This window comes from Saimiri boliviensis, chromosome 15 (genome assembly GCF_048565385.1).
Source record: "Saimiri boliviensis isolate mSaiBol1 chromosome 15, mSaiBol1.pri, whole genome shotgun sequence".
Taxonomy (NCBI): Eukaryota; Metazoa; Chordata; class Mammalia; order Primates; family Cebidae; genus Saimiri; species Saimiri boliviensis.
Genome location: NC_133463.1, coordinates 81,334,711 through 81,354,628, shown reverse-complemented (window position 1 = coordinate 81,354,628; position 19,918 = coordinate 81,334,711). Strand labels below are relative to the sequence as shown.

The window sequence follows — 19,918 nt, the reverse complement described above, 5'->3', positions numbered from 1 at the left end:
CTTAGGAGCTCTTAACCTCCTCGAACCTGGAGCTCCTCTGAGACCTGAAGCTGGAGAAGTGGCTTTTTGTTGCTTGCCTTGGGAGACCTGTCAACCCCCAACTGGAGAAATACAACCACGGGCTCCTGACAACGTTAAGTACGTAAAGCCAGTTTTTACATAGGGGAACATTTCACTTTGATGAAGGTGATGACCACATCCTAGTGCTTGATTGAGTGATTATCAATCGATGCATGGCTGGCATTTTTGTTATTTGCCTATGGCCATTAGTCTGGGCCCCAATAGCTAATTAATTTGCAAAGCCCTCTGGAAATCAGCTGCTTCCTACACAGATGGTACTGGGTGTCTTTGTGAGCCCTAAAGCCCGACCTCCTGATGGTGTCATTCGACCAGCGCAACAGAGCCTGGGCTGACCCCATGCTTACACTTGAGGTCCTTGGTGGGGGCATTACCTGCTAAGTGTTTTTGTCTTTGCTTCTTGTGCTGACTCAGTGCATGGACCTTGAAGACCAAGCTGCTGGGATGGAATCTAACATGGTCCCGCCACGCCTCCGTGTCAGGAATTTCCTGGTGAAACCAGGAGCCTTGGAGGTTTCTTGGTCTCCTCACCTGGACTTCTCCCTACTGACATCTTTCTTTACACCCTGGGGTTTTGATATGTGTGTCTGTCTCCTCTGCTAGATCAGAAACTCCTTGAGGGCAGGGAGGGATGGAGACACATTCAGGCTCTATCTGAGAATTCTCTCTCCATCTGTCCTCTGAGTATAGGTTATATACACAAGAAGTTTACAATAGATGTTGGCAAAATGAAGTAATTCAGCAAATATGTGATGAACACTGTTTTGTGCTGGGCCCGGGAAACCAGGATAAAGAGTGTTTGGCTTTGAGCTCCTTGAGGGTCAGGCCTCGTTTTGCCTGGCACATAGTACAGTTACATGCATAGTGCCTGGCACACAGTGAGTGCTAATAAACGTTTGTTGAATGAATGACTGAATGTATAGAGCATGAAATGCATGCTTGAATAAATGACAACATTCTTGGACTCAGGACATTTCATGGATTAGGAGGAAAAGGTGTGTGAACTATGGAAAATGGCTGGGAGAGGATCGGTTAGGGTGGCGGAGTAGCAGGGAAGACATGGGAACGAACTCACAATACAATCCTTCGTGTCTGGGCCTCCACAGTGAGAAGTACACCTCCCGCTCTTCCCCTGCTGTGCTCAGGTAGCTCACAGCTCACATGCTTTCACCCTAGTTCTTGACAGCAAACTACTCCTCCTTTAAGATGCAGCTCACAGGTTGCTCATGCTGGAGCTTCTAAGCCCTAATTCCCAGGGATTCCTGAACAGACCACAAACCAGTTCCTCTTCTCGGGTCACATGTATGATGGCGGAGAGGAAGGACAGGTGACACAGCCACCCAAAGATGCCTTGCTATACAGCAGGTTTCTGAGATGCATGCCAGGGAGCACAATCTAGTGGGTCAAGTATAGAGATGCCATGGCACCTCCTCCAATGCACAGGCCAGCCCTGCAACCCCACCACACACACACACACACACACACACACACATGCACACACGCACTTGTGTGCACACACATGCACGTACACACACCTGCATGCATGTACACACGCATACACACACTCGCATGCGCACACACACGCACGTGCACACACACACACACACACCAGAAAATGTTCTGATCCAAAATGTCAAAAGTGCTGAGGTTGAGAACCCCCTTGGGGTTACTGAAAACAGAGGCCTAAGACCTGAGTCACCTGCTGAGCATGGCATCAAGGTTCAGCTCTGCCCTCTCTGGCTGAGCCCAGGGCAGACACCTCCATTCCATCCCCCTGCTCTGGCACAGCCCAGGCTTCAGGATAGCACAGTGCCCAGTATAAGGAGCACTTTCTCAAACCTACCGAGTTTCCTCAGTTACCCCAGGAGGTGAACGGTTCATAAACACCCCGGGCTAGGGGCTGGGGAAGGTTAGCAGCAGCACCCCAGTCACCCAATGACCCACTGGCAAAAGGCAGAGAACAGCCTGCAGCCCTGACCTCCAGGGCTCCGCATCTGCCTTTTTTCCTTCTTCAGCAGCTCCTCCTGCGTCCTTGATGAGGAACCCTCTCTATGGGCCTCTCTCTTGCCTGCCTCTGCCTTTGACTTGAGCATCTTTAGGGCTGATAGTGTCTTTCCCCAAAACATTTAAAGCTTGTGTTAAACCAGCGGCCCCTTTGCATACAACTCTCGTGTCCCAGCTTGTCCCAGGACTGGCTTTGTTTCTTTTTACAGTTCTCAGCCTAATGATACCTCTAGAGAAAGCACATCCCCCCACACAACTGACCACCTGTGCAAAGTAGCACATCTGGGCCCCTCCGTCCCATCAACCCATTAAGTTTCCTCAATGGGTCACCATAATTGATAGTCACATATTCAGTCTTTCCCATAGGACTCCTCCTGTGGGAAGTAGTATTATCTGCTGTGTAGTATATATGCAAATAACTGCCACCCCATAATGTTCTTTCTAGTTCTTTTCCTTTGACCCACACATTGCACTGAGTCACCATGTCTCTGTAGTCTCCTTTAAGTTAAGCACAGGCAAGGGAAGGCTTTTTGCACTTTTGTTTATAGCTAAATCCCAGCTCCTGGAACATGCCTTGCTCTATAAAGCTCTACTAAAGAAATGTCAGGGAATAAATTCAGAGCCTTATCTGTACTAGATCCTTGGTAAGTGTCTATTAAAAACTCACACCTCTAACTATAAGTCCAGAGCTCTTTTACTCCTCTGTGTGAATTTGGGGGGAAGTCTCCACTTCTGCATATTTCTGCCTGTCCCCTCTTCCCTGTTAAGCAAACTGCCCACTGAGTCTTTTGCAATATTTCCTTTGCACCTTCCCAGCATGCTCTTCGCGAGCGGGTGTTTCCACAAGTTCTAAGGAACCACCTCTCTAGTGCAGAGTGCCTGCCTGCTAAATTTAGAAGCAGCTCTGAGGGTTTTGATTCATCTTTGCAAACTATACCGAGTGAGGTTTCCAAATGACTGTCCCAGGGTGGCTATGTTGGCCTCGCTGGACTGGGGCCTGGGTTCCCAGCCATAGACTCAGGCCCTGGCCCTGCTTGGGGACTAGCTGTGTGATTATGGGCAGGTCACTCAAGTCTCTGATGCTCTGTCCACTCTGTGAGATATGAGGGGCTGTGAGGGGCTCTGAAGGACATCCAGCATGGTTACCTGGCATTCCAAGCTCAAGCACGCAATTCTCAGGGAATCCTGGGGTCAGCATTCCAGAAACTTTCACCTCTTTCATCAATAAGCTCTGAAGCCCCAAGCACCTGGGTTTCTCTGCTTGAGACTCACACACTGTAAGTAGGGAGATCTTGTATACAATATTTGTATAACCTATAATATATACAACATATGTTTTGTAATATATAACAAAGAGACACATATATTTTAACATCAAACCCACCACGAAGAGTAGAATAATCCACACCTATATCCCCTTCACCTAGATTCACCAAGTAGTTAACATTTTGTCACGTTTGCTTTCTGTCTCTCTCATTCCCTTTCTGTATCTTTACGTGTGTGTGTGTATGTGTGTGTGTGTGTGTGTGTGTGTATTAGATTGGTACAACAATGATTATGGTTTTTGCCATGACGTTCATGGCAAAAACTGCAATAACTTTTGCACCAACATAATGACCGTAGATACAGGTATGCAGCTCTTCTTTTAATCAACTATTTGAAAGCTGTAGCCATCATGATATGACACATTCTCTCAGTCACCATGTGTCCCTGAAGAACTAGACATTCTCCCGCATAACCCATACCCCTTACGATCATGTCCAAGAGACTTAGCACTGGAAAAGTATTATCTACTGGGTAGTATATATTCAAACAACTCCCATCCCATAATGTTCTTTCTAGTTCTTTTCCCTGGACCCACACATTGCACCAAGTCACTGTGTCTCTTCAGTCTCTTTTAATCTTGAAGCTTTGCTCTGGGGTCCATGCAGCAGTGACAGAGGGAACTGCAAAAATTGGGAAACTGAAATCAGAGAAGCTGTAGCTGTCAGCCACAGCCTTCGTGGACCCAGCAAGCTCTGGTGATGCACAGGAGCACGTTCACAGCCCCATCTCTTTGTCTTTTAATTAGAGGAAGAAGACAAAGTTTCTGAACTCCTAGAATCCAGAATTAAGTTGGCCATATTCTCAAGTGTTTTGTAAAACAATTACAAATGCCTCTATCTTCCCAGTCTTTGCAGAGAGAAGCCTGCTCAGAGTGGTTACTGAAAACAGGAACCTGCCCTTCTGCAAGCCCTGTGCCTTCCTCGTTCCTAGCAGAGGAAGTAAGCGGCCAGTTTAGCAACTGCAATTCTTCTGGGTGGCATGGGCTGCTTCTCCTCACTCGTGAGAGGCCCGACTGTCTGTTTATTCCAGAGGAGCAGCAGTTGACAGACGGAGAAGCAGCGACTCTGCGCCCAGCAATCTCTCTGCAGACAGCTCCCAGAAGTCATGCTCAGTGTGTGAAGGTAATTTGGGGGGATGTGGCAGAGACAGAGTGGGGAGAGAACCCAGGACCTCTTCAACACACAGTAGGCAGGGATTGACTTTCTGGAGCCAGAGGGGAGCTCCCTGAGAACAGGTGGAGCAATGTTTTTAGAGAAGCCCAGCCCCCAACCTGGTGCCCAGCACACTGCAGTGGCTCAGTGGGTGTTGGATGCATAATTCTATGGGGAGAAAGGCTGGAGGAGCATGGGCAGGACATTGCCAGAGGAGATATTCTCACCAAAAAGGCCTGCACTTAGCAGGCTTCTTACAAAGGACAACTGGGGTTTGCCACCAGAATTTCCAGCTATGGGACCTTAAGCGAGTCATTTAAACTTCTCCAAGCCTCGTTTTCTCACCTGTAAAGTGACAACGATGGTACCTAATGCACACAAGTATGGGGCAAAGTCAAGAAATGGACATCTGCTAAGTGTCCAGGCCAGTTTCAGACATATAGCAGGTGTTCAGTAAATGCTGTCAGGCTGGAACCATGGTGTTTAAAGGCACATGGAGCCAAGTGGGTTGAGAGATTGCAATAGCGCTACTTGGAGTGTGACTGTACAGACCTTCTTTGGGAAGATGCCAAAGATAATTACTAACAATCTGAGCCGGTGGCATGTGTACGGGGGAGAGGAGGAATCAAAGGACAGGCAAACGTGAAGTATATAAATTCTGAAAACAGCATGTTAGATTTGGAAGAGATTTAGGAGAACTGCAATTTTCTAAGGAATGTGCCACACTCCACATTCTTTTAGATTTCTACATATGGCAAGAGCCTGGTGTCAAAGAAATGACCTGAGCTTGGGCCTCAGAATGTCCTCACTTGGGGCTGTGCACGGGGGTGTCAGTAGGTGATATCTACCATCCTCAGTGACAGGGGAGGAGCAACGCAGAAAAAGTTATTTTTCTGCAATCCTCAGAACAGTCCTGTAGGTTCATGATTGTTATTTGCTTTTGACAACTGAGAAAATGAGGCTCAGAGAACTTAGGTGTCTTATCCAAGTCACATAGCTGGTGGGAGGTGGAGGCAAGTTAGGGGCTCTAAAGGGTTGGGGGCACCTTGGCGAGAACAAGCAGATCAAGGGCCAAGGCCTGTGTTTAAAGTGGTGCCCTTCACTTTAGGAACAGTGAACCCTGTAGTCTTCAACTTGTCATTCTGTGGTTTGCTATGAGATGCTCAGCTGTGAGTCTATTAAACTGGGCTGTGTTCCTTTGAAAACTGGAGAGGTAAGCCGAGGTAAAAATTCTGGCAAATTTGTTGCAACTAATAATTTCCACTTAGAAGAATGCTATTTAAGAGTGCTTAATATGCTCTGAAAGTATAGTAAAAATATTTAAAATGTATAGAATAGACAAATTGAAATCTAATTAGATTCCTTCACCTTCAACAGATCTAGAATCTAGATCAGAGCAGCAAGATGGCAGTATAGAAAGACTGTTGTCATCAGCTGCACCTGAGTTAACATTCTGGGTCGGCCACCAAAGAACTCGGTGACTCTGTGCAAGTCACTTTGCCTCTTTGAGTGTTCATTTTTTCCTTGTAAAAAGAAGACCAGTTTCTTTATATGTTTGAGAGATGTTTATATGTAATATGTAGGAAATACTAAGTACTAAATAGGAGCTATTGATATCATTCCTAAATCAGAAAATTAAAATATATCCAATCCCTTTAATATTTCTTAGGCAGAAAGTTGCTAATAAGCAGTGTTAAACATGATGGATTAAACTGCTAAAGCAATGAGCAAGGCATTCCTCCATTTTTCTGAATACGCATTTCTGCTTGTTCCTCCATCTGATATAAGCAAAACAGAAATGGATAGGTTTGCATTGCAGCAAACTAAAGTCACTTTCCAAAGAAAATGTTCCTGTCACTTTCAGAAGAAAAATTCCCCATTCTGAAGTGTGAAATCTGGCAATGAGCCTTCTTAAAGACAGAAATTATTCATTCTTGTACACCCAAATCAGTGCCCTGCATTAATAGATGCTGCTGGGTTTTAAGTTTTTATTTGACATTCATCAAGAATGTATTTCTCCCAGCTCTGAGAGGCTGAAACCTAAAATTCCCATGAAGGATTTCCAGCATATTTCAGACCAAACCATGCGGTTCTTTTTAGTAAGCTAAAGGTTCTGTTTGTACATTTATCTGTCCATCTATCTATCCATCCATGCATCTCTCTCTTTCTGCAATAAAATACGCATTGAAGTCACATCATGTGACCAACTTCCTCCCTCTCTCAACCTCCCTACGAGTTCCGAAGGAAATAAGTACAGCCTGCTCAAACCACTTCCTCCCGTCTGAGAACCACTGAGGGAGGAGCCAATTGGATTACGGTAACTCTAGCTAAGACAGCAATTTTAGGACTCTGGGGGCTCTGTGGATCCCTTTTGTTGTCAAACAGCTTTGCAAAGTCACATTTCCCTCCTTGGCACCAGGCCGACTGGAACCAGGGCTGGAGGAGTTGGTGTGTGTTTATGTGTGTGCGTGTGTGTGTGTGTGTGTGTGTGTGTGTGTGTGTGTGTGTTGAAGGGGTTGGTGACTGAAGCTGAGAGACTTAAAGAGCTTCCAAAGAAAGTGAGAGTTGTTGCTGGTATGTGCTTAGGGGCAAAATAACTATCTTGGATGGTCCAGGCTTCCCTGGAAGCAGACCACCTGTTGCCTGTACTGTGCCAGTTTATATACAATACCTTCAGCCATTCATTCTAACTAACTGAGTTTGCATTATGTGCCAGGCACCTGCTAGGTCATGACTTTTCATTGAGGAATACAATAGTCATCAACCCTATTCCAAGAAAGTTGCCCTGGGAGCAATAAGCACTTGGAGAAGCAAACACATAAGGATAAATCGTGGTATGTACTGCGAAGGAAACAGAGCCAGGGGAGAGAACAGAGGGGAGCGAGTGAAGTCAGTGCAGTCAGTTTCATTTAGTTCTCCCACTCACCCCGGGAGGTGAGCATGCTCCCCCCAACAGTTTGCAGATGTGCCAATCTCCTCCAACTCTTCCCTTCTCTTCCCTGCATGCCTTCCAAGCCACCTGGACAATCAGCTCAGAATATGCATCCTCTGAATGCAAGTTCCAAGCACCCCAAGTATCTGGACCCACCTTTTGTTGCACCACTCTATCCACACACCTATCAGTCCGCCTACTGAATAACTGTGACATGCATAACCCTCTAGCACACAAAAAAGTAACATAACCTTGCCAGAAAGAAAAAAAATGTCTCTGCTTTAGGCAGCCCTTCACCCCTTTCCTCAGGCCTAAGGCACAGTAGCTGGGAGCCAGACTCTAGAGCCAGACCCCTGGATTCCAGTCCCGCCTCCAACACTTCCCAGCTGGGCAAACTCCAACAAGTTATGTAAGTGCTCTGGTCTTGGTTTCCCCAGTTAGACAAAAGTCGTCTCCAGAGAGTTGTGGAGGTCAGGTGGGGAGCACACGTAACACACACAGGACACGCAATTTCTCAATACGCACTGGTGCCCCCTTCCTGCTGCTATACACAAAGCCTCGTCAAAGGCTGGCCCCAATCTGGGGTGGACGCAGAGAGCCCTCCAGCTGGCCCCCTCATTACGTACAGAAAGGCGAACTGACACCAAAAGAGGAAAGTGGCTGACCACAGTCTCGGAGAAGCTGATTGGCCCACTGTGCATTCTAAAGACAGAATGTGCAGAATATGAAAATTAGATCAAATTAGGGGAAACAAGCGAGATAAATTCTCACTCACAGTATTGGAGTCACTGATCCCCATGATTTTATGACAAAATTGGCAACCATTGTCTGGGGAGAAGGGACAGCTTTGCCATGGTCAGAAGCGAGGGTGCCTGCAGACACGGGGCAGTGGCACGCCAGCTCCCAGCCTGTGTGCATTCTCTTCTAGTCACACCAGCAGTCCCAGCTCTTAGAGCACCTGCTTTTAGAATTAAAGTTGTATTAAGCTGGGATAAAGGTAACTGAAGGAATTAGGATTGAGAGTGAAAAGACAAAGGATTTCCAGGCTGGCCCCAGCCCTGAACAAGCCTTGTGACCCTAAGCAAGTTACTTAGCCTCTCTGAGACTCAGTTTTCTCATCTATAAAATTGTATGTTTCTGGGAGCATCAAATGAGTCTGTATTTTAAACATCTCATTTAGGCCCTCCACGTAGTGGATGCCCACTTAGGTAACTCTCTCTTGCTTTGAAAACAAATAGAGGTCTGTAGGCAACTGTTCCCAAAACAGAAGCTTATCAGGAGAAAGATTCCATCAAGTCGATCCACTCCGGTGGTGCCTGGATGCAGGCTGCACTGTCTTAGGAGGCACATTCCGCACATCTTTTTCCTGCTCTGTCCTCAGAGATGTCACATTGGAGGCTGGAAGTCAGCCATGGTGGGAGTATTTACACCACAGAAATTGGCACACACTATCAGTTAGAAATGTTTCTGCTTGAAACAATGATTGTTTGACATTTACTAGCACACCAAGAACCCACAGTCTCCTAGGCCCACATTGTTCCTTCAGTTTCCTTTTCTCTTTTCTTCTTTTTTTCTTTGTTTTTCTTTCATTTCTCTCCCTCACTTTTTTCTCTCTCTCACTTTTTTCTCTCTCTCTCTCTTTTTTTTTGAGATGAATCCTTGCTCTGCCACCCAGGCTGGAGTGCAGTGGCACAATCTCAGCTCACTGCAACCTCCATCTCCTGGGTTCAAGCATTTCTCCTGCCTCAGCCTCCTGAGGAGCTGGGATTTCAGGCACCTGCCTGAAATAATTTTTGTTTTTTTACAAAAATTATACCTCCCAGATAATTTTTGTATCTTTAGTAGAGATAGGATTTTGCCATGTTGCCCAGGCTGGTCTCAAACTCCTGACCTCAAGTGATCTGCCCACCTCAGCCTCCTAAAGTGCCGGGATTACACGCCCGGCCCGTTCCTTCTGTTTCTAACTGTTCCCTTTCATTTCCCTATGGAGCGTCTACTGAGTCCCAGCAGAGAGTAGAAACAAACCTGCTGGCTGCCCTCACAGCACTTACAGTCTAGTAGGGGAGAAGGTTACCCACTGCACACTCATACAAATGACCATCAAATCATGGCCCACCCCAAGGCAATCAGCTTTCCTGAGGAGCTAAGGAGGGAAAAGTGAGCTCAAAAGAGGAGCACATTAATAGCAAATTAAAAACACCATGAAGATCTCCTTAGAGAGACCAAGCCCCATTAGATCAAATGTCTGGGAGCTGCAGTGCTGGGGTTCTGGGGTCCATGTGCCTTGATAAGTGATTGACAGTGAGAGAAGACCCCAGATCAGGAGTTGGTCATTGGCAAACGCTGTGTCTGGTGAAATGCTGATTCCCATCTTTTAGTAAGTTTATGAGTAATGCTGTGATTCACATGTATGAATAAAAAGCAAAAGTAACTTGCTGGGAAATACAATGCAATAAAGAAATCACGGACTTTATAGTCCCTGTGCCTAGATGCCTGGGCAACCTTTAGCATGCCCATGAGAGCCTCCATATACCTCCTCCTTCTCTGATGAAACCTGCCTTTCCCAGGCATCTGCATTTGAAAGGAAGAGGCCTGTTTCCTAGTCATTGTTTCCCCATTCCTGTAATGGCTGGGATCAAAATAATTGTCTTTACCACTCTCTCTTCATTGCCAACGTTTGCTAAGCCAGCCTGCTTATAGGATCTAGAGCTATCCAGGACCTGGCCTGGGCCCAAACCCCATTTATAGCCTGGTTTTGTCAGCGAATGTGTTCTGGTCCAACAGAGCCACAGACTGACTGGGCGGGGCCCCACCTCACCATTCCTGTGTGTTGGGGGCCTCTGTGTATAAAAAGCCTATCTAGAAAGAAATAAATGGGATGGGGGAGGCTCTTTTTATCTCCATGAAGTATCAAAGCCACGTCAGTCAGGAATGTCCTCTGCTGCCCGCCCCCATATGCGAGACAGCTCTTCACATGACACCCACTCACTGTACTGACACGTCTGGGTTACTGAGGCCCTTGCGTCAGTGTGGCAGTGAGCCACGGAGACTGGAGGGTGTGCACAGCCCTCAACACCTCCTCTCACCCGTCCTTCCGTGAGAATACCCAGAAAGGCACGTATGACTATGTCCACTAAAGACAAAAACAGAAACAACAGGAAGAGCGATCTAGTGACTTGATACAGTCTAACATTAAAACTTGCCCTAGCATTGACTGGCCTCAAATCTGGCTTCTTTCCCTGATATCTTAAAATGACCTTAAAATGGACACTAGGACACCTCCATCCTCTTCTGGTTGTAGCATAAAGCCCAGCCTCTCTGTTAGCCTGAGCGTGTATGAGATCCCCTTCTGGGCACTCAAGGGCAAAGGGGGCACAGCACACAGGCTCCTGGACACATGGGTCAGGCCTGCGGCCTGGCTGACAGATAGATGGGCATCTCCTCCTCTGCAGGGGATGGAGTGCTGGACAGGGAGTCATGCGCTCGTCCACACTTAACGTGTGGCCTGTAGCAGGCTGCCTGCCTTTAGTCTTCTCCTGGTCTTAGGAGACTGCTGAGTTGCTACTTTTCAAGTGGCGATTTATGATGCCCCAGGATTGAGGTATTCTATCAGCAGTATTAGAGGGATGAGATGCTGAGCCCTCAGCCCCATGCAGTACTCACTTTCATCTATTCTACGTATTGAGCTTCTAGGGAATCTTTCCTTTTTTTCCCCCCCAGACAGAGTCTCACTCTGTTGCCCAGGCTGGAGTGCAGTGGCACCATCTTGGCTCACTGCAACCTCTGTCTCAGGGGTTCAAGCAATTCTCCTGCCTCAGCCTCCTGAGTAGCTGGGATTACAGGTGACTGCCACCATGCCCAGCTAATTTTTGTATTTTTAGTAGAGACAGGATTTCACCACATTAGCCAGGCTAGTCTTGAACTCCTGACCTCAAGTGATCCACCTACCTCAGCTCACTAATGTGCTGGGATTCCAGGCATGAGCCACTGCGCCTGGCCTAGGGAATCTTTCTTTGAAACACAGTTTGAAACATCTTAGGTGAGAGGATCCCACATTCTTCCCCAGGGGCTCCTGAGGGCCTCTGGCTTGGAGTCATTCCTAAGAAAAAGGCTGGGGGTTGCGTGCCCTCTCTGAGCTGGCTTCCTGCCCCTCTGGGTCTTGCAGGTGTCCCTGGAGCCCGTGGTATGCCGCAGCCCTCTGCTGCAGTGCAGAGAACGGAGCGACAGGTGGGGGTGGGGTGGGAGCAGGTAGGACAGACCTGTGGCTGCACCTGCCCTAGAGGAGAGCAGGGGACTATGTGGGTCACGGGGCAGGCAGCACCGGCAGCCCCCCGCCTCACACTCAGAGAGGTGCACCTGTGGAGAGCGGTCAGGATGTGGTGGGTGACCCCGGAAATCCTGCCAGGGAGACCACCGAATGCTAAGCCCCTGTGCCAGCTCTTATTTTTCCTGAAGCCAAGGATCAGGCCACAGGCAGCACTGAGCAGGTCCCTAGTCAACTGTGTCAGTACTGGGTACAGTCACGGCAGGGAAATGGTTGAGCCAACAGAGCCATGACCAACTGTGCGGCCCAACCCTGTCCCCATCATATTTGAGGGCTCTGTGGCCCAGGCAGAGGAAGGGACTTGCTCAAGCTTGTAAAGCGAGCTAGCCACCCTAGCCCCTGCACGGGAACTAGCTTGGGTAAAACTTAGCTGCCACTTACCAGACATAGCTCTGCTTTAGATGTGAGCTATCATTTCATCCTCAAAACAACCCGGTAGGGCATATACTTGTATCCCAAATTAGTGGATTTGAAAATCAAGGTTCAGAGAAGGGAAGTAATTTGCCAAAAGACACACAGCCAGCAGGTCGGGAGCTGGAATCTGCACTCAGGCCTGCCTGCTTTGAAAATCTCTTCTTTAAAGCTCCCTCATTTTTCCCAAGCTTTTGATTATAAAAGCAATTCATGCACTTGAGAGAAAATCTGGGCATTTTAGAAATGTGTAAGTAAAGAAGTAGTTTACAAATTCACGTATAAAATCACTGCCCAGAGAGAGTCCTTGGAAACATTTTGGAAATTTCTCTTTATTATTTTTCTACATGTATACATTTGAGCGGTACATTTTCATGAAACTGAAATGCTGAAAGCTCAGCTAGTATTCCTTTTCGTTTCTTTCATTTGTTTTGTTCCACAGTAGTAACAGCTTTTTGAAAATAATGCTGTGAAAGGCTAGAAAACATCCCTTGTGACTCGCTCCTGCTCTTTTGCCCACAGCATGCCTCAACTGGCCTCTCTCTCTTGTTTCTTCTGCTCCCAGCAAGCACTCCTGCACCCCTCAGCCCCACCACACCCCCAGACCTGGGCTTCCAAACACTGGCAAGTGACATCCAAGAGATCCCTTAGGGCCTCCGTGTCCATTGTTTTAAAGGTTCCCCCAAAGCTTATGTCTCCTAAGATTTGCTTTGATGACTTTTAAAAATCACTTTTCTATTGCCTTCTTGGGTTAGCTGGAGGACAGAAAAACAGGCCAGCACGGGTGGCCATTAAAAGCACAGGTTTTAGAGCCAGGCAGATGAAGCTGGAATCCCAGCTTTACCTCCTCTTAGTGGTATAAGCTTGGATAAGTCACTAAATTTACCTCAGCTATAAAGTTCAGTTGTTCTGAGCAAGTTAGGACACACTGGCTGGACGGTGCTTAGGTCTGCGCCTGGCAGAGGATGCTCGCTGACCAATCGTGGGATAGGGGGATTCTCGTCATCACTGCTGCTGCTGGCATTCACATATATGGTGGACATTGAGGTTTCTCCACTTGACCCACCGTGCTCCCATGCCTTAGAAGAAGATCGCATGAATGGGCTTATAGCTGTCACACTTTGCAGCAGAAATTTCTAAGGCCAAAGGGAAGGTAGCATCCCTAAGTAAGTTTTCAAATTAATTCTGTCACCAAGGGTTCAGCTCCTGGCTTTCTGTCCTGCCTTCCCTTGGTTGGACTTCCTCAATTTCTCTCCCCCTCGGTGCATGATAAAGGGGTTTGGGCCACTCTCCTTCCCAGGCATCAGAAGCACAAGATGGATAAGGTGCACAGAGCTGTCCTGGGATGCTGCCCCAGGAAAGGAAGGTTCTGAGAAGCCTCTCCACCTGGATTTATAAGACAATTCAGAGCACACAATGAAAGGACCCAGATCTGTGAAACAGAAATCTATTGAGAGAGGGGCTGCTGGCTGGCACATCCTGCACTGTCAATGCCAATGCCCTGCCAGTATGTGACCTTTCCATGCCATTATGTCTGCTCAAATGGCAGCCAGCCACCACTGACCAGAGTTCCTTACACTGGAGAGACGGCGGCCTGGTCCTGAGCAAAAGGTGTAGGTCCTGAAGTTAGGAGATGCAGGGTTTCCAGCTCTGGAACAGTGTGCAGGTGATGAACCCCTGATCTCACACTAACAAAGTAAAAGAGCATCTGCCCTCGGGAATGCTGGTAAGATTAAACACAATAGTATTTGCAAATTGCCTCCCAGAAGATGGTTGTACACATTAACTGTCTTCTCTTCATTCTGAAGCACAAAAAGACAAGAGTTGGATTCTGTCCAATGGGACTTCACATTTAAAATGCCAATGGTTCTTTTATTAATAATTTTCAAAAACCATTGAGTCGTGATTGCTAAAATTAAATGGGGTTATAAGGCTTGCTCTTTGGAGATCAACTTTTCTACTCATCTCATTTTTCAGAAGAGGAAACCAAGGTCCAAATTCACACAAAGGAAATAGCATTAGCCCAAAGACCAGAGGGAAAATAAGGTAATAACAGTTATGATTCTTTGACCCAGAAACCTAAGAGTTACACACACCAAGGAAAGAGAGGAAGAAATCACGGATGTGCCAAGCCAGTGTTAATTACCTCATTTCTCTTTTGCCCTTTTCTATTGTTCTTAGAAGCAATTATGTCTCTAGTACCCTCTCTCCCACCTTCAGCCACTGCATAAAACTGTCACAGATTAAATCAAATTGTTCAGCCATTTCATTAGAGAGACTCCAGTTCTCATTCTCTGGGGGCATTTTTGCTCTTCTCAAATAAAAGCCTCTTTCAGATAAGTTAACTCCTTCTCGAAGACTGTAGGAAGCCACCGAGCAGACCACTAAGGGGCTGTTGAGACCTGATAGTTATTTGGTGGTCATATAACCCTGACACGGCCCCTTCTTTCATGGAGACTGAACTCCACCTGGCAAGACAGAACAGGCAGAGTGCAAGCAACAGAGAGAGAAGCGTGTTAGCATAGAAGAATCCAGGCCTCCAGGACTGACTTCAACTTCCTCATCTCGTGACCCTGGGTATGTTTCTTTTCCTAAATGAACCTCAGTTTTTCAATCTGAAAAATGTAAGTTAAAGGCATTTTTTTTTTTTTTTTTTCTGTAGCGGATTCCAAGAATCCCTCCAAATCAGCATGCAAATGCTTGAGAAGAATGATAGAGCGTTTGGGAAGAGAGAGGATGTTGGAATTCTCTTTGATGGGTAGCAAAGTCTTGTTCTGACTGGTTTTCTGGAAAGGTTGTGACATAAAGATCAGACATTGTGGTGGAAGCCTGCTGCTTAGAAGCAGCTCAGGGGAGAGGATGGAGGGGAGGGATGGCTGGCAGGGCTGGGGACACCCTTACATCTGGAGTGGGGGAACCACGGAATCAGGGTTCTGGGGACCACCACTAAGTGTTGAAAGACACTCGATGCCAAGTGCTGGGCTGAAAGGACAGAAAGGCATTGCTGCGACAGTTTGCTATGTCTGGGGACACAGAAGATGGTGGCAAACGGGTGAGGCCATCACACATGTGCCTTTGGTGATGCTAAGACAGGGAGGCTGAGGAACCAAGGCAGCTGGTGGGTTTCAGGAAACCCAAGGAGCAGGACAGAGGCAGGCATGTGTGGGACAGCCTGTGTGTGCCACACATGTGCTTCCTGAGGCCTGTGTGAAACAGCCTGTGCATGCTGCATGCGTGCTTCCCGAGGCCTGTATAGGACAGCATGTGTGTGTCACATGTGTAGTTCCTGAGGCCTGTGCTGGATGGCCTGGGCATGTCACATGCATGCTTCCTGAGGTCTGTGCTGGACAGCCTGTGTGTGTCACATATGTGGTTCCCGAGGCCTGTGCAGGACAGCCTGTGCATATCACGTATACTTCCTGAGGCCTGTGTGGAACAGCCCATGTGGCTGCTAGCTCCTCAGGGCCAGGAAGGCTGCCTCACGTGCCTTTTCCCTCTTGCCTGACCCAGGGCCTTGGAGGCAGTACACTCCTACTACGTGGGTGGAATTCTGCCTTCCTCAAGGCACTGGCCCAGGGCCCAGCACCACATAGATGCCCAGGAAGTATCTGCTGAACTGCAGGGAACGCAGGTGGCAGTGACATCACCTGTTGCGTTTCTGTAAGCACTTTGGGGGAGCACATTTCTTGGGTACCTTCGCCAGGTTCAGGGATGGAGAAAAGGCCAACATATCCTTGCTCTCCTGGACTTAGGGTGTTGCCATTAGAACCAGTCCAGCTGCTAGAAGTTTCCCACCAGAGTCAGAGGTCCTGGGATTTCGTGGGGTGGGGGGGTATTTTTCTAGTTTGTGAGGAGGGCAGAGGCAGGTGTGGAGAAAGAAGGGCCCGAACCTCAAATTTGCAAGAGCATCCTCTTTTCCAGTCACAAAGATCAGCAGGATCTGAAAAGGATGGGAGTTGCACTTCACTTTAAATATGCTGCCCAGTCTAACCCTTCCATGGTGCACTATGAGATTACAGCTTTTGCAAGCCTTGTCATTGTCTTGAGACTATTGCTAGGCATTAGCCTGAGCAGTAAGTGATAAGCTGTTCATGTAAATGTCTGAGATATATGGACTTTTAAACAACACTCATTTTGGTGTTCCTTGTTTCATAATACAGTAGGAGTCTCACCACACACCACCCCTTCCCTCAAATTAGGGAGCATTGCAGAGCTCTTTCCATCTGGGAGGGCCTTTCTCTGAGAGTGTAGTTCCTTCCAGAACCTGCACACATAGGCCATGGAGACAGGATTCAAGGTCAGGGTGGGAGTTGGATGGGCTGACTTTCATGCCCTTCATAAGATTTGATCCTGAGCTACAGACACAGGTAGGTGGGAGGTACGTTTCCATTTGTGCTGGAGGCTGATGGGGAGACCCTGTTCTATCTCTTCTCTTTGGCCCCATAAAGCAGGCAGAGCTCTATGTGACCTTCCTCTCTGTGCTGCCACCATCCAGAGGGAATACAGCTTCCCTAAAACCCTATTCTCTGATTATCTATGTACCTTTCCAAGATATTCATATGAAGGTCCATACTTGGAACTTACATCATACAATCAGTAAACAAACTCGAAAGAGTTATAACTAACATGTGTTCTCTATGCCAGGCTATGTTCAAAGTGGTTCCCATGCTACCAACCTCAGTTGATTTTTTAACCATAACCCAACACTGTTGGATTCGTGACCCCCAAAGCAGTCAGAAAAAAAGTTAATGACTTGGCTGGGTGTGGAGGTTCACATCTGTAATCCCATCACATTGGAAGGCCAAGGCAGATAGATTACCTGAGGTCAGGAGTTCAAGACCAGCCTGGTAACATGGTGAAACCCCGTCTTTACTAAAAATATAAAAATTAGCTGAGTGTGGAGTGTGTGCCTGTAATTCCAGCTACTTGGAAGGCTGAGGCAGGAGAATCGCTTGAACCGGGGAGGCAGAGGTTGCAGTGAGCTAAGATTGTACCACTGCACTCCAGCCTAGGTGAGAGTAAGACTGCCTCAAAAAAACAGAAACAGAAAAAGGTTAATGCATTGCCAGAAGTCATATAGCCTGTAAGTACACAGCCAGAATTTAAGCCTCAGTGGTTACCCTGGAAAACTGTTATGGCTCCACCCAGAGGTTTAGCATCACTGGGTCAAATCTTGGCTCAACAATTACTTGCCCCGTGACCTCACACAAGTCACTTACCCCCTCTGAGACTCAGTTTCCCTCACTGCAGAATGGGCTTAAGTGTGGTGCAAGGACTTTACAATGATCAAAAGTTACAGTCAATGTGAAAGGGTGCCAGCAGCATGCAGCCAGTATACGGAATTGTTATAAACTTGTCCTTTTCCATCCTTTGTTAACGCATGCTGACAAACTCAAGCGGATGAGAAAGGTAGCAGCAGAGTGGACCTTCTCCTCATGCCTTCGCTTGTACAGCTGCACAGCTCCTGTGCTCTGAATTCCTAGTGCACAGAGTTGACAGTGAGGGCCCCTGAGTGCAGATACTTTCTGGGCCACCTGAAATGCTGCTCAGTTTCTCACACACACCCTGTTGTGGCTGCTTACCATCCCCAGCAAGGGCGCGGAGGAATGGAAACTTTTGCCACCAACAGCATTTGCTAGCAACTTCCCTCTCTGTGGTTTTTCTGTCATTCCCTTGATAAAAGAACTTGAGCTGTGCAAAAGTAACCAATCTTCACCAATCTCGTCTTCACATATAAACAGCTGCCTTTCAAGAAGCAAGCTGCCAGAAAAATGATGCATGATGCTCTCTAAACTGGGTCATTCTCCACTTGGAGGGCTCAGGGCACGGCTGACTTTCCCCGTGTGTATCTTATACCGTAGGCTCCGGGGATCTCCAACGGCCCCAGGGAGAGAGAAAGAAATGGGAAACAGCATGAAATCCACGCCTGCGCCTGCCGAGAGGCCTCTGCCCAGCCAAGAGGGTAAGTCTGGCTTCTTTGGTGAGATGCTTAGGTCTGTGCAACAAGAGCCTGTGATAAAGACTGTGTGGTGGTGGATGCTGATAATTCTTTAAACGTGGCAATGGGTACCGAAGGACTCATATGTGTCTCTCTAGTTTTATTTGTGGTTCAAATATTTCATAATTAAAAGATGAAAATGTTTGGGTCCTTGGCGCACCTGAAGGATGTTAAATCTTTGGCATTTTGAGATGGGTCTCCAAGATCAGCTGTTTCAATCCCTTTATTTTCCAGGTAGGGAAACTGAAGTTCACAAAGGGAATGGAATCCACATAATTGAGTATTTGCTGATAAGTTTCCAATCTAGGCCCATCTGATTCTGAAACCTAGACTCTTGTTCACCACACTCGGGCAGACCATAATATAATATCACCCATAGAGTTAGCCCTGCACAGGCTGGGCCTGTGTTCCTTTTCTAAGCTAGGCACCATCCTCTGACATCTTCCTGAAAGCAAAGGAATCCTTACATTCTGTTGGTGGGATTGCAAGGTGACAAGCATTCTCGGGGAAAGAGCCTACTGTTGCAAGTTAATCAGTGATGACAACATCAGCTCTTTGGGGAGATGCCAGGTTTGGCTAGACTACCAAAGCTACAAAGAGTTCCTCAGCAACTGGTCAGATGCCTGGGAGGACCACCAGTGAACAAAGGGCAAAGGCTAGAGGTCAAATCCACCATGTGCTGGGCTCAGCTATCCTGGCCCCTTCTAATGGCCTGGTCTTTATTTCCTCAGATTCCTAGTTCATACTTCTCATCTTCTGTGGTCTTGGGAAAGGGACGATAGGGAGGCCAAGGGGCACCTTGGGACACTTCTGCCTCCCACCTTACACCATATTCGTTGGGGCCTGGCATCCCATCTCCTAGCAGGGATGGCCACACGTGGTTCCCAGCAGCCCTGCAGTACCGCACTGGGCGGAGTTCACTGAGCACAGATGGCTGCCCTGTCTGCCGAGCTTAACAGGGGAGCAGACTGAGCCAGTTCCTGAGCTGCCTTCAGGTACTTATTGCGCATTCCATGACTTCTGTGGCTCCCTCACAAAGGAGCCTTCTCACCTCTTCCAAAATGGACAGGCCCAGCTCATGTGGTCTGATGGCCTCAGATGCCTCCAAGCCAGCATGCTAAGACCCAGCCATGCTACCCCCCTTTCAAGACAGATGCTGAACAATCCTGGTAGCTCTGACTTATCTAGTGCAGTAACTCCCCTTCCCAAACCACATGAAAGATGGAAAACAAAAAGAATATTCCCCAGGACCGAGGAGATGGAACCAGATGACAAGGCGGAGCAGGGCTTGTGTCCTCAGGACCCTGCGGGGAGCAGCCCTCTACCTCCATGCAGCACTCGGAATAGCATGCAATGTGCGGGCAGCTGAGCCTGCTGCTGCTGCTGCCAGGAGAACGCCCGGGCTCCTTCTCACCCTCTTCCAACTGGCTTTGGTCACAGCCTCCTCCTCTGGTCATAATCACTGCTAGAAAACTGACTCCGCAGGGCCCTGGGCCCAGGCAGGCTGGGGAGGCTCCCCACCATCCAACCCATCTTGGCTTTTCACCTCTCAGCCTGGGGCAGAGGGGGCAGCATGCTCGAGTGAACCCCATGAAAACATCAGCCTCCGAGGCTTGCTCATTTGCCTTCAACTTTTCAATGCAAATTGTCATAAAATAAGTTTATTTTTTCCATTATGTGGGTAAGAGGTCACC

General features: G+C 47.8%; 2 protein-coding genes across 3 annotated transcripts in view; one reads left to right on the top strand and one right to left on the bottom strand.

Annotated features, from left to right (window-relative positions):
• Window positions 1–19,918, bottom strand: part of TG (thyroglobulin) — a 273,908-nt gene that overhangs the window by 62,760 nt on the left and 191,230 nt on the right. The gene's annotated exons all lie outside the window — the stretch shown is intronic.
• Window positions 4,249–19,918, top strand: part of SLA (Src like adaptor) — a 37,568-nt gene continuing 21,898 nt past the window's right edge. Inside the window, exons 1-2 of one of the 2 annotated variants that reach the window (XM_010344228.3) lie at window positions 4,249–4,529; window positions 18,088–18,188. In XM_010344228.3, the coding sequence (XP_010342530.1) occupies window positions 18,128–18,188 (61 nt within the window). In that variant the 5' untranslated portion in view covers window positions 4,249–4,529; window positions 18,088–18,127. The other variant, XM_010344227.2, reaches the window with a different exon arrangement.